The sequence below is a fragment of the Rana temporaria genome, chromosome 3 (assembly GCF_905171775.1).
Source record: "Rana temporaria chromosome 3, aRanTem1.1, whole genome shotgun sequence".
Classification (NCBI taxonomy): domain Eukaryota; kingdom Metazoa; phylum Chordata; class Amphibia; order Anura; family Ranidae; genus Rana; species Rana temporaria.
The window spans coordinates 248853615-248867883 of record NC_053491.1 but is presented as its reverse complement, the minus strand read 5'-3'; the positions used below and the strand labels follow the sequence as shown (position 1 = coordinate 248867883).

The 14269-nt window shown below is 45.2% G+C and overlaps 1 protein-coding gene across 1 annotated transcript; it reads right to left on the bottom strand.

The window, feature by feature from the left end:
• Nucleotides 1–231: 231 nt before the first annotated feature.
• LOC120930435 lies at nucleotides 232–11094 on the bottom strand. The gene is made up of 5 exons (XM_040341620.1): nucleotides 10660–11094; nucleotides 9284–10426; nucleotides 2677–3833; nucleotides 2273–2577; nucleotides 232–302 (listed from the first exon to the last, which is right to left on the bottom strand). The coding sequence occupies exons 1-5, from the start codon at nucleotides 11092–11094 to the stop codon at nucleotides 232–234; spliced, it is 3111 nt and encodes a 1036-aa protein (XP_040197554.1).
• Between the last annotated feature and the right edge of the window lie 3175 nt (nucleotides 11095–14269).

Sequence of the window (14269 nt, the reverse complement as noted above, 5' to 3'; positions counted from 1 at the left end):
CAGTAATGAGGTATTGTTGAAGGCCAGCTCTTGCCACAGTTTGAAAATGGACTTAATAAAGACTAATGAAGCTCAATATACTGTATTGTATATGAATACCTAGTACAGGCATTTTCTACAAATGACGTGATTTGTGGTTGGTGAGAATATGAAGCCTCATTATCTTTAATATTTCCTGTTTGTCTTTCATAAAGTGCTCAAAATTAATAATTCAATCTTATTAAACATAATTCATTGTCTAACCTCGTGGAACCTTTTAATTTGATGGTATTGCATATAGTTTAGCAACTGTGAGCTGGCATCTAAAAGACTGAAAGAAAGCAATTAAGCTTATTTTCCAAGAATGTAAAATGAAGTACTTATTTTTAATTATTTTTTACCACAGACATGTTTAAAGTGTACCTGTATTTACCAAAAGTATATTAAACTAATTGTATTTGTAGTTAGCAAGCACAAGTTTGGTGTACAATCTTCAAAGTGCATCTGGAGTGACTTAAGTACCTCAAGCAATGCTGTCATAAATTTTAAGAAATCCAAGTATATTCATCTTTAAGATTTAAAATGACAAAGTTAGGCGCTACTACTACACCCTGTGCTTACAAACCTGAAAAAAATTGGTTGTGATACTAAAAGAAAATACAACATACCGTATATAGCAAACCCTTTCATGTGTCAATGCACCAAAATAATCTCTGAAATGATTTCCACTATTGCAACAAATAACTATTATGCAATTCAGTTACTGTCCATGCATATGTGAAAAACTATATTAAATAGTTAAAAATCATTAAGGAAACAAATTAAATCAATGTCTATGTTGAGACCTGCTAGACCAAGTGTCTCTAACTAGTAGATCCACCTTGTCTTATTTTGTGAAATTTGCTTACCCATGTCACTACCCCTCATACAGTATATTTATGCACTCTATCTATTCCATGGAAGCTAAGTTTAGTAGGGTTGTTATTGTGTGTACAGTATTTAACCCTTAACAACAGTGAATATTAATATTGAAAAGTGAGGTAAATAGTGATGTATATAAGTACACTTAAATGTGCCAGACCTAAACTATAAATATATGAAACACTCTAAAGCAAATATTCAATCACCCAGTGACCAGTGAGCACACAAAAAAACTCATATACTGTATATTAAGAAAAATATATATTTGAAGGAATATATATAAAAAATTATAAAATTAAATTAATTAAAATGATAAGATCTGCATCAAATTATAATGTATCTACCATTATTTATATGTCTCACAGATATATAAGTGACGCATAATATTACTAGACACCTATAGATGAGCAATAGACATGATATATCCCTCATCTCATAATACTCTCATGATGAGTCAAATTTTCATGACCACGACTACCCAGAAAAATAGTGAATGACAGATATATATAACTTTCCTAAGCTACTGCTGGTCAGTGTCAGATGTTACATACCTCCTATCTCCCCTCCACTTTCTAATAAGGTAGGTCAGTGTAAAAAGAGAAAAATATATATATTGTGAGGGGTTAGCTCGGTAGCGGGGTGTGTGACCCCTTGGATGGGTTCACCACACACTGAACTTATACAGACTGGCAATCAAAAACGGTTGAAAACAAAGTTTCTGGTTTAGTTTCCTTCTTGCTGGAAAACAATTGCAAGTATCCAAACAGCATAAACAAAATCAAAACATAAAATAAACTCTAGCCACTCTGGGCGTCTACCTTCCACACAGGAACCTATCTATGAAGTCTAACACAGCCTACCGCTGGATAGACAGTGCTGCTCATACAGCACAAACAATAGTCTTTGGACTTTTTATCACACAGAAAAGTCAATGGTCTCCTCACCTCATCAGGAGACTGTCTGGCACTGCTTCTCCTGTTCACACAGCCTTAGGAGTGATGCAGCCAATTAGTGGTTATCTTCTGGGCTACTTTATAGAGGTCCTTAATTGCCTCACTCTGAACAGCTGGAGTCTTCCAACGGCCATTAGCCTTCCTGGCTATTTCTGGCAGCCGACGCCTAATAATGATTGGTGTATTGTCTAACAAGGCAGAAACGTATGTCCCAGCAGTGACAACACCCACAGATTTACCTGACTTCCTGTCACATACCCCCCCCTCTTGTTTCAACCCTAGGGTTGGGACACAGGTTGCCAGGCAGGCATGCACTCGGGACAACCCATCTGCATTCCCCATTTTAGCACCGGGGCGATGCGTTACCAGTTCAAGCTTTTTAATTTTCTTCTGAAGCTCATCTATCCTGCTCTGTTTACTGTCCAGATCGGACTTGCTCTGTACGCTGCTCATCAAATGTTTCACCCTTTTTTTCAGTTTTTCATTTTCCTTGTTTACTTCATCTTTTTCCTTCTGTTGCTTTTTAAGGGTTCTCTGCTTTGTTCGCAACTCTTGGTTTAGGTTTTCCAGGTCTTCTGTGAGGTTATTCTCTCTAGCCTTGCTAGTTTTTAGGGTCTCTTTAAGCTTTAGTTGTAGCTTATTTAAATCTTCAATCTGTCCCTTTAAATCTTTGGTCTGTGCCCTCCACTTCAATGAGGCATGATCCGTCAGCAGTTCAAACTGTCTACCCACGAGGTAGTACCGGAGAGAATCCAAAGCCCATTTCACCCAGGGGATTTGTATTTGTGTCATTATCTCTTGTTTTATTGAATTGATCACAAACAGCAATGTATCATATTCAGTATTCAGGCGGCACAGCTTCACTTTATTGGCTTCATACTGGGCTTTCTTTTTTTGACGGCCAGCTCTGGAAGCCAGCTTGTTTTTCTCCTTACGAGATCGCGGCCTGGCAGTGACAGGAAGCTCCGATACGGGTGTTATGTCACTGATTACTTTATTCAGTTTACGCAGTTCACCACCAATCTGCAGAAGTTTTCTTGGATTTGGAGTCAGGTCTTCCACACCTGTCCTGCGAGATTTCTTCACAGTGTACTTGCCGTGTTGCAGACTATTCTTCTGGTACATATTTCTGGGAAGCGTGTGTCTGTCCCATTCAAACAGTCTCAGCATCCCTTCCTGTTGAGAAGGCATTAATTGCTCGCTATATTCCCAGAAATACCTTTGCTTTCGTCTTTTCCTCGATGACACGGCAGTTATTCCTTTCAAATCTTCAACAGAATAATTTTCATAACCTGGCTCTGAAAAGGTATCACTGATATCAGGTTTGTCATCTTCATTGTCTTCTTCTTCTTCCACCTCTCTAGTAAACTCCACTTTCTTATCTTTGTGGTGCCATACAGGTTTCATGCTCTCCATGAAATATTTCACATCGCTGTAAATCTTAATTCCGTCAGCTGTGCCTTTACCTTTCAGTGGGGAGGCAGACATTGCACTTTTTCTACAAATTTTTCGCATTATATCTTCAATACCTTCTTTGGTAAGATCCATTTCAGTCGTGTCGTCTCCCCTGCTATCTTTTACCACAGCTTTGTAAAGTCCTTTATCTTCCTTTGTAAACTTTTTCATTACAAGTGTCCCTGACCCAGTTTGATTATCAAATTGTCCGTTAGATAGTGGTTTCTTGTCCACAGACCACTTGAGCGTGGTCTCTGTTTTGGTATTTTTAACTTTGCATATCATAATAACGTGGCAGTCTTCTGTGACCTTCTTTTGGGACTCATCATAAACTTTATCAAAATCTTTCCCAGAAAGGGTAACAATGAGCTGGTTTGATGCTTTTCCATCTACTACTTTTTCAGTATACGTTCCTTTATCTTCTTCACCAAAGTCTTCCTTAATTATTTCAATAAGTCCATTTTCCTTGTCAAATGTTATTTTTCGTTTCGGTGTATTTTGGATGACTTTGTCATTAAGAATCATCTCCATGCAGCGCCATGTGGAGGACTTGGACAATAGGGGGCGCAGGAATAACATCAGGCTGCGGGGGGTCCCAGAACTGGAGGGCCCGGAAGACCTTCAGGATACGCTGCAAACGGTATTTAACAAACTCATGGGGGTGCCCCCTACTACCCGCATTGAGATGGATAGAGCCCACCGGGCTTTGCGCCCCAAAAATGCTGCCTCCAAGCCAAGGGACATTATCTGCAGGATTAGCTCCTACCTCCTGAAAGAAGAGATTATGCGCCAAGCTCGCCTAGCGAGGAAAGTGACTTTTCAAGATGTGCCAGTACAATTGTTTCCGGACCTCTCCTGGATCACTCTGCAAAAGCGCAGACTCCTGCAACCTCTACTACGGGCCCTGCAAGATGACCATATTATCTACAGGTGGGGGTTCCCTTTTAGCCTCACAGCCAAACATCAGGGCAAGACGGCCGTCCTGAGGTATCCAGAGGATCTCGATGCTTTTTGTGATGTCCTGGGGATTCCTGTCCCCCAACTCCCGGACTGGGATCTGGTGGCCACCCCTCCCGCTCCGCCGGTTGTCTGGCAGAAAGTGCCCCCCTCCAACCGCCCCCGGAACAAGGAGGCCCCTCGCAGGGCGAACAACCACAGAGGCACCTGAACTCTGACTTGTTCTTCATTCAGGATGCGGATTCTGTCTTGTTTTGAATTTTTTCTCGCATGTTTCCCCTTTTGGTACATTTATTTCCCCATTGAAAATGGTGATCCTGCCCTGGACATACTATATAGTCCCCCCTAATGTGCCTTTCGCCCCAAACTCAATCTGCTACATGGGCGTGTCTCATCTGAGACCTGAGAGACTGTGAGACCCTTTTTTCTAGCTCACCCACCCCCCCCCTTTTGGTTTAGTGACCGTATTTAATTGTATTTTTAGTATTTCCCGCGTTTGATGACCACTTCAGGGATCCGGGGCACTCACCCGGCGCACCCGACTGAGGTGTGGCTGGGGGGGTCCTCAGGACTCCGTGTTGACCTAGGCCCGTTGGCCTCTCAAGGTCTAATGCAACTGTTGTGCTTAATTGCTCATTGTTTATCCGTATGTACTAATGTCTCTCTTCTCTCTCTTTTTCTTGGCTCTCCCCTTTCCCCCCCTCTCCTACTTCATCGAGTGACTCACCATGGACCGTGGTCCCTCCCGGAGCTCCTCTGTCCTTGCCCTCCGATCTCCATCAGCCCAGCACCACTTCAGGTAAGAGACATCTCCCCCCCTCCATACATACCCCATGGTTAAGATTTTGTCCTTGAACGTTCATGGCTTAAATTCGGATAGGAAGAGACATCTGGCACTTGGGGAGTTCAGACAGTCGGGTGCTGACGTAATCTTTGTTCAGGAAACGCATTTTGATAACACTGGAACCTTCGCATTCGCATCCAGGCAATTCCCGCAGATCTTCTCTGCCGTGGGGCCCCGTAAGCGTGCTGGAGTAGCAATACTCATCAAACACGGCTCGCCGTTCACTTGCTCTAACTGCTATAGCGACCCCCACGGACACTTTGTCATACTTAAAGGCCTGTGGCAGACACAGGAGGTGACTTTCTGTGCACTATATGCCCCGAATGTCCAGCAGCATAGGTTTTTGGCCCGAGTTTTCACTCGCCTCTTTAAATCGGATCATGGGCTCTTAGTAATAGGGGGCGACTTTAACCTGGCCCACTCCGCTACTGTTGATCGTCATGTGGTGGGTCCCCGGACATTATCGGCTCGGGCCCTTAGGGACTCGAGGCTGTTCCGCCAAATCTCTAGACGATATGCTCTTTTTGATGCCTGGAGGGCCCTCCACCCGGGCGATCGGCAGTATACTTTTTATTCGTCTCCCCACAGAGCTCACTCTCGCATTGACTATTTTTTTGCTAACAACACTACGCTTCGGGTGATCCGGGAGGCACACATACTCCCGATATCATGGTCAGACCACGCTCCTATTTTACTGACGCTAGATCTGGGTTCACCAGTGCAGAGGCCCTACAATTGGAAACTAAACACTTTCCTCCTACGGCATCTCCCGGCCAAGACGGAGCTTACCTCCACCCTACAACTGTACTTCGCAGAAAACAACACCCCTGATGTCACTGTCTCTACGCTCTGGGAGGCCCATAAGGCGGTTCTCCGGGGTAAATGTATGGCTCTGTCCGCCGCTCTGAAAAGAGACGCACTAGCCGCCAAAAAGAGGGCTGAGGGGGAGCTTGCGGCCCTTGAGCACCGTCTGCAACTGTCCCCTTCGGTCGCTCTCCTTAGGAAAGTCGTTAGTTTGCGGGCGACCCTGAAAGACTTGGCCCTGGGGCGGGTGGAGAAGGCACTAGTTCGTTTACGGCAGGTTTTCTACGACAAAGGTAATAAGGCCCACACCCTCTTAGCAAGGAAACTGCGTGACGCCCACCTCTCAACGACGCCCCACCAAATCAAGGATAGATCGGGCTGCCTACAATCCCACCCTAGAGATATAGCCCACACATTTGCCGATTTCTATAAACACCTGTACAATAATCCCAACATACCCAGGGACCCACTAGCCCCGGACATCTCCCGTAACATTGAGCAATACCTAGAGCAAAGTGGCGTCTCCCGACTCCAGCCCTCGGATAAGGCATCGCTAAATATGCGGATTACAGAGGACGAAATAGAGCAGGCTATCAAATCACTGCCCCCCAACAAGTCCCCAGGCCCGGATGGCCTGCCCTACGAATACTATAAGACCTTCCTACCCCTGCTGCTTCCCCACATGTGTAAACTTTTTAACGCCTTCCTCCGGGATACTACCGTCCCAGCTGACATGCAGCGCTCTTTTATCACCCTGATCCCCAAGCCAGACAGGGACCCGGTTCTCTGTGCCAACTACAGGCCTATCGCCCTGCTAAATTCGGACCTCAAAATATTTACGAAATTGCTATCGATCCGTCTAAATGCAGTATTACCGTCCCTCATCCATAAGGATCAGGTGGGCTTTGTGCCGTTTAGGCAAGCGGGAGACAACACCAGAAAGATAATTGACTTGGTGGATGTGGCGAGCAGGGAGAACACGGAGGCCATGCTGTTAAGCTTGGACGCCGAGAAGGCATTTGACCGGCTCGGGTGGCCCTTCCTGTTCGCCACATTGCGCCACGTCGGGATACGGGGCCCATTCCTGAGTGCGATTCGACATCTCTATTCCAACCCCTCCTCCCAGGTCAAGACGCCCTTTGCCCTTTCATCTTCTTTCCCCATTACTAATGGCACCCGACAGGGGTGCCCACTCTCACCCCTGCTGTTTACCTTATGTGTCGAACCCCTGGCGGCTACGATAAGGGGGAACCCATCTATCCGTGGATTGCCAGTCCGGGGCAGGGAATTTAAAATTTTCCTGTTTGCGGATGATATTATCCTCTCCCTGACGCAACCTAGGATATCCCTCCCGAACCTTCACGCAGAACTGTCCCGATACGGGGCTTTGTCGGGCTTTAAAATCAATACCTCCAAGTCAGAGGCCCTCCCACTAAATGTCCCCGGAGCAGAGGTGGCCCACTTGCAGGCCAACTTCACCTATCGGTGGCAGACAACCTCCCTTAAGTACCTGGGGATACACATTACCCCCAGCTTCACAACGTTGTACCAACAGAACTTCCCCCCCTTGTTCCGGTCCATAAGATCCCTGCTGCTGCAATGGAAAAAGCACCATATCTCACTGCTTGGCCGGATCGCGTCAATTAAAATGACGATACTCCCGAAGCTTCTTTACCTTTTCCAAACGTTACCCATCCCCGTCCCTTACATACAATTGCGGACACTTCAGTCCGACCTACTCAAGTTTACTTGGAACTACAAAAGACATAGAGTCCCTCAATCGGTGCTGACGGCGGCGCGCTCAGATGGGGGACTTGCGTTCCCTAACCTCATCAAGTATTATCAGGCCGCTCAGCTACGAGCAATACCTTCTTGGTTCACCCAGCGGTCATACAACAGGTGGACGGAGATTGAGAAACTATGGTTGGCCCCGACCCACCCTAATAACTTGCTGTGGGATGCGAATGCGGAGGTTCCCCCTGAGCGTATGCTAGGTTCCATGGCTCAGCTTCGACGACTATGGCGCCGATTGTCACAACCCTGTGGCCTGTCCTCAGAACGTTCGCTCCTGACATCGTTCATGTATAACCCCAAGGTGCCAGATAGTCTCACTCATCAAATGTCTTACCCATGGACGTCCCGCAACCTGTTCCACTTTGGGAACCTGGTGGACCCTCTGTCGCGTAAGCTATTGCCCTTTGCTAGTCTGCAATCTAAATTTGATATCCCTAGGCAGGCTTTCTACGGTTACCTGCAGATCCGACACTACGCCCTGTCTATAGCACCCACCTTGCAGTTCTCATCCCCAACTCCCTTTGAAAGGATGGTTCTAGCCGGATCGGCTCAGAAGGGCTTAATCTCGGAGATATACAAAACACTGAATGCCTATCCCCTAGAATCCCTAGGCAAACATTCTTATATGAACCGATGGGAAAAGGCCCTTGGCGAGGCGATACCAATTGAACAGTGGCGAGCTATCTGGTCTCAGGCAGCAAAGAGCTCAATGTGTACGCTTTACAGGGAAAACACATATAAGGTTCTCTTGTTCTGGTATATGACCCCCGACGTGCTTCATTCCATATTCCCTACTAGCTCTGACAGGTGCTGGAGGTGCCAGAGAGACAGAGGCTCCCTCTTCCATATCTATTGGGAATGCCCGCGGATTGTCCCATTTTGGACTGCGGTGCAACAACTGTTGAGCCGCCTCCTGGAAGTACAAGTCCCCATGACCCCCAAGTTTTTCCTCCTGGGCCTGTCCCCTCAGGGAGCCCCGCTGCCTTGTAGAAAGCTCTCGCGTCATGTCCACACAGCTGCCCGATGCCTTGTAGCTCTAAACTGGAAAAAATCCTCTCCTCCTGAACCGGGGGCCCTATACGCTAGAATTAAAGACGTGGAGCTGATGGAGAGGATGACGGCCAGGATACAGGACAGATTGGAGGCCCATGATGCGGTCTGGGCGCCTTGGCGTCTCCGGGAGGACCCACCGTGACCAGGTAATTGAGCTGACTCGATGTGCTTTCCCTTCTCCTACCTCTTTTCCCCCTTATTTCCTTTCTACCCTTTCCTTTCTTTTTCTCTCTCCTCTCCCCTGGGGGTACCCCTGAGGCCCCTTTTCTGCTTGTTGTTTCGCAGCATGCATAGGCGTATTGATGTAATACAGTATTTGTTCTTTAATGTGGTGTTAGATATTGCCTAATCCTATGCAATGGACCTGTGTTAGGTATCTCATAACAACGTACCACGCGGGCTGTTATGTGCCTTATACTGCTGTTTACCGGTATGTTGTGACGTATGCTCCTGTATACTGTGTGATACCTACTTTTTCTGCATTTATACAATAAAAAAAAAAAGTTATTTGACAAAGAATCATCTCCAAAACTGCATCAGAGGACAGTTTTTCTACTTGTAACCAGAGGCGCACATCTCCATTCTCCAGTACATCTACATTCCAGCCTGAGATTTTCCGTATTAGTGGATGTCGTACATCCTGGCTTTTGCGCATCAGTTCCTCTAGTTCTTCCTTTGTTAGCATGTGACTAGCAGATACTCCATCTGTATTTGGCACTTCAACAGCATAGGTGCCTACATCTTCCTCAGAAGGGTTTGTTAGAATAAGTTTAGACTTATTTCCATCGGTAGAAATGTCTGTTCTCTCTGAGTCTGGAGCTCCCTTGTAGTCCTTGGACCAGAGGAACTGTGGATTGTCAACTGGCTCCAGGTTTTCAAACGAAAGGTAAACAAATCCTTCCTCGTCTACCCCAAACTCAATTTCATTCGTGCCTTTTTTTCTGGTTGGCTCATCCTCCGAATCACTGGGAATTCGGTTTTGAGCATCTTCATTTTCAGAATCACTAGCATTACGATTGCTACCATTTTCTACATCGCTGGATGTTCGCTCCCTAGGTTCATTATCTTCTGAATCATCAGAGTCACGCTCATCTTGAACTGAGGTTGCACCACCGTCATCTGAGTCATCCAGACAGTCAGATTGTCCATCGCAAACAGCATTAGTTGGAACACAATTAAGATTTTTACACTGATACTCGTTACTTTTGCACATCTGCAGTTTGCAGTGAACTTCATCACTGCCATCATGGCAGTCCGTGCGACTATCACACCGCCAGAAGGTCGGAATACATTGATCTTCACTAGCACAAGCCCACTGCTCATTTTCACAAGTGATCTTCTCCAATTTACAGTCCTTTTCATCACTTCCGTCTTTACAATCTTTTGCACCATCACATTTCCATTCCATTAGCAAGCATTCACCAGATGGACATTTAAATTCCCCACTTTGACAGCGGACGTGTTTAGTGACTGTACAGTTTTGTTCATCTGAATGGTCACCACAATCACTGTCTCCATCGCAGTGCATAGTATAGGGAATACACTGTCCATTAGTACACTGGAACTTGTTACTGCCACATTCCTTACGTTCACAGCCTTGTTCATCAGGCTCATCATTGTAGTCTGGTTTACCATCACAGATCCAATTCTGAGGAACACAGCAAGTCTTTGAAAGACACCAAACAGAAGGATCTGGTGATCTCCAGCAGTTTTTCTCATCAGATTCATCAGAACACTGTGGCACCCATCACAGCGGTATTTCTTCTCAAAACATTTTGTACTGCTTTCACAAAAAAAATCTTCATTTGTCTTTTCCTGTTTTTTGGCTACAGCACCACAAAAACAAGTACTTTACTTGGCTGAATCTCGAACTTTAGGTACACAAGTGACTCCACCCACTATGATCACGTGATCAATTTCCTCCATGTTCATTTCAGCACCACTCAAAGCCTTTTGCACAGGTATGGGGACTCTTTCAAATCGGTCTTCATAAAGCTCCTCACTGTTTAGCTGAGCAAGAGTGGGAGTTTTACTGATAACTTTTTCATCTGGATAGGGACTTGAAAAGTCATCAAGACGAAGATAATCCAGCTCTTTTGTTCCCCATGTTTCCAAACTAGTTAGCTTTGTGTACTTGGTCAGATCCTCACAATATGTATCCCACCGCTCCCAGTGAGATGTTAAGGGTGGACTGTTTCCAAGGATACCAGTAAACGAATCAAATATTTCAAAGTCTTTGCACTCCTCCAACAACAGACAATTCTCTGCTGGGCTTTGTTGCTGTGTCATGATGGCCTCCATTTGCTGCTGGTGTCTCTTTTCCAAGCCTGCCATGCTCTCTCGGTGAGCTGCAAGGCTCTCTTGGCGAGCCTGTTGTTGAGCTGCCATGCTCTCTTGGTGAGCCTGTTGTTGAGCTGCAAGGCTCCGCTGTTGAGCTGCAAGGCTCCGCTCCAAATCTGCATTCATCTGCTGTTGATTTGCATTTGATAAAACCAGCTGTTTCAGTATCTCCTCCATTTTGGGTTCACTTTAGTTGCCCGCATTCTCCACCATATGTGAGGGGTTAGCTCGGTAGCGGGGTGTGTGACCCCTTGGATGGGTTCACCACACACTGAACTTATACAGACTGGCAATCAAAAACGGTTGAAAACAAAGTTTCTGGTTTAGTTTCCTTCTTGCTGGAAAACAATTGCAAGTATCCAAACAGCATAAACAAAATCAAAACATAAAATAAACTCTAGCCACTCTGGGCGTCTACCTTCCACACAGGAACCTATCTATGAAGTCTAACACAGCCTACCGCTGGATAGACAGTGCTGCTCATACAGCACAAACAATAGTCTTTGGACTTTTTATCACACAGAAAAGTCAATGGTCTCCTCACCTCATCAGGAGACTGTCTGGCACTGCTTCTCCTGTTCACACAGCCTTAGGAGTGATGCAGCCAATTAGTGGTTATCTTCTGGGCTACTTTATAGAGGTCCTTAATTGCCTCACTCTGAACAGCTGGAGTCTTCCAACGGCCCTTAGCCTTCCTGGCTATTTCTGGCAGCCGACGCCTAATAATGATTGGTGTATTGTCTAACAAGGCAGAAACGTATGTCCCAGCAGTGACAACACCCACAGATTTACCTGACTTCCTGTCACAATATATATATATATAAATAATATATAAATTAATAAATAAATAAATAAAATTGGTTAAAAAGCTGGCCCTAGTACCAAAAATAGCTATATTTAATCCAGGAGAAATTGTATTTGTGACTGTTTTAAATCTGTTTTGCCTTCTAAAGCCCATTTTACTGCCTCTAGGGCAATATTTTGTTTGATGTTGATATGCAGCGACTCCACGCCCTCTGTTGACAGTATTGTGTAGTCATCGACACCCATCTTTTTGTAATTAAGTTATGTCATTCTTACTGTCCTTTAAAAAGGCCTTACCACTCTCAGCTTGGAGGAATATATCTAATACTCCACTAAATTAGCGTATTAGGAATGAATCCCACTGTTTGGATGCAGGAGAGGTGCTGTAGAGGAGGGCATATCTTATGCTGAGTTTATTTCACCTTGCTGACATAATTCAAAGGCTGAGGAGGTCTTTATGGCCATATGAGTCTGGTGAGTGGTTCCCTTTATCACAGGTGGTGGAGCACTTTATTTTGGAGTGAAGAAGCTGTTACTGATATTTAAAGCGGATGTTCCGCCCAAAAAAAATATTAAAAGCCAGCAGCTACAAATACTGCAGCTGCTGACTTTTAATATTAGGACACTTACCTGTCCTGGAGTCCAGCGGCGTCCGCAGCAGATGACGAGCGATCGCTCGTCACCCTGCTGCTCCCCCCCTCCATCCACGCTGAGGGAACCAGGAAGTGAAGCGCTGCGGCTTCACTGCCCGGTTCCCTACGGTGCATGCGCGAGTCGTGCCGCGCCCGCCGATTGGCTCCCGCTGTGTGCTGGGAGCCGAGTGTTCCCAGCACACAACAGGGGGGCGACGGGATGTGACGCAATGCCCGTCTTTTGCCTGTGAATGCCGGGCCGGAAGTGGGTGCAAATACCTGTCTTTAGACAGGTATCTGCACCCCCCTCCCCCCTGAAAGGTGTCAAATGTGACACCGGAGGGGGGGAGGGTTCCGATCAGCGGGACTTCACTTTAGGGTGGAGAACCGCTTTAAAGACACAATGCATGGTACTATTTCACATATGCATCGACAGTAATTGAATTACATAATAGTTATTAGTTGCAATAGTAAAAATGATTTCACAGATTTATGGATCTTTAGTTCAAAGAATGGTTTGGAGTATTTTGGAATATTTTGGTGCATTGTCACATGAAAGTGTTTGCTATACTGTAAATCTTGTATTTTTTTATAGTATCAGAAACATTTTATTTTTTCAGGTTTGTAAGCAGAGAGTGTAGTACTAGTATACTTTTACATTTATTTAGTGGTTTAATACATTTAAAAGGGCAGCTGCTAAACATATTTTGAAGGTTGGCACCCTTTATAGAGAAGGCTGAAATCTTGATATTTGATGTTGCTATCAATGGTGCTAAATTGAAAGGAAGCTAATGAAATCCACAGTTCAGCCCAGGCATTGACATGAAATCATTCCAATGGTGGCTAGACAAAGGGATGTACAGGATTGGACCTTCCAGAATCTGAAAAGTTTAGAAACCTCCAAATTTCTAACTTACTAACATCCTTATGGAAAAACAGAGTTCACACATTATGAATGCTGGTGTTGCCAGGGAATGGAACATAAAGGGGGTTTAACCATAATCTACTTATCTACTTATATGAAAGCATGGGAAAGAGACTTGCAGAACACCTGGGACCTGGAGGACTGGCATAAAGCGGGAACAAGAGCATTTAAAGGTATTGTAAATGTATCATTAATAGAAGCTAATCTGAAGGTTTTGATGAGATGGTACTTGGTCCCCACCAGACTAGCAATGATGTACCCCTCCACCTCATCTTTATGTTTCAGAGACTGGTAGGCCCAGGGTTCCATGTTGCACATTTGGTGGGACTGCCCGAAAATTAGAGGTTTCTGGAATAAGATTTTGGTCTTATCCGCAAAGAATTGGGAACCCCAGTAGTGAAATCTCCCCAAATAGCTCTGCTGAATGCCAGCATACCCAAAACCCCTAAATATACTCAAAAGTTGATAGCTTTTATGCTTCTGGGAGCAAAAATTGTAATAGCCAAAGCATGGAAGCTACCAAAGGGTTCTTTGGCGGCTGCCAAGAGAAAGATCTTGTGTATAATGTCCCAGGAGAAGTTGGTCAGTTTCATAATGAAGACCACCAAATCATTTGAGGCGACATGGGAACCCTGGGTTAAACACATGGGAATCTCCCTAATTCCGGGAGTTGATTTGACGTGATAATTCTCTCTAGTCCACAAGCTGGCACTTTATCCCCCTTCTTTTTCCTTCACCCTTCTTTCCTTTTCTCTCCTATCCTTTTCTTTCTGGTTGATTATTGAAGTTGACAAACAACAACACAATT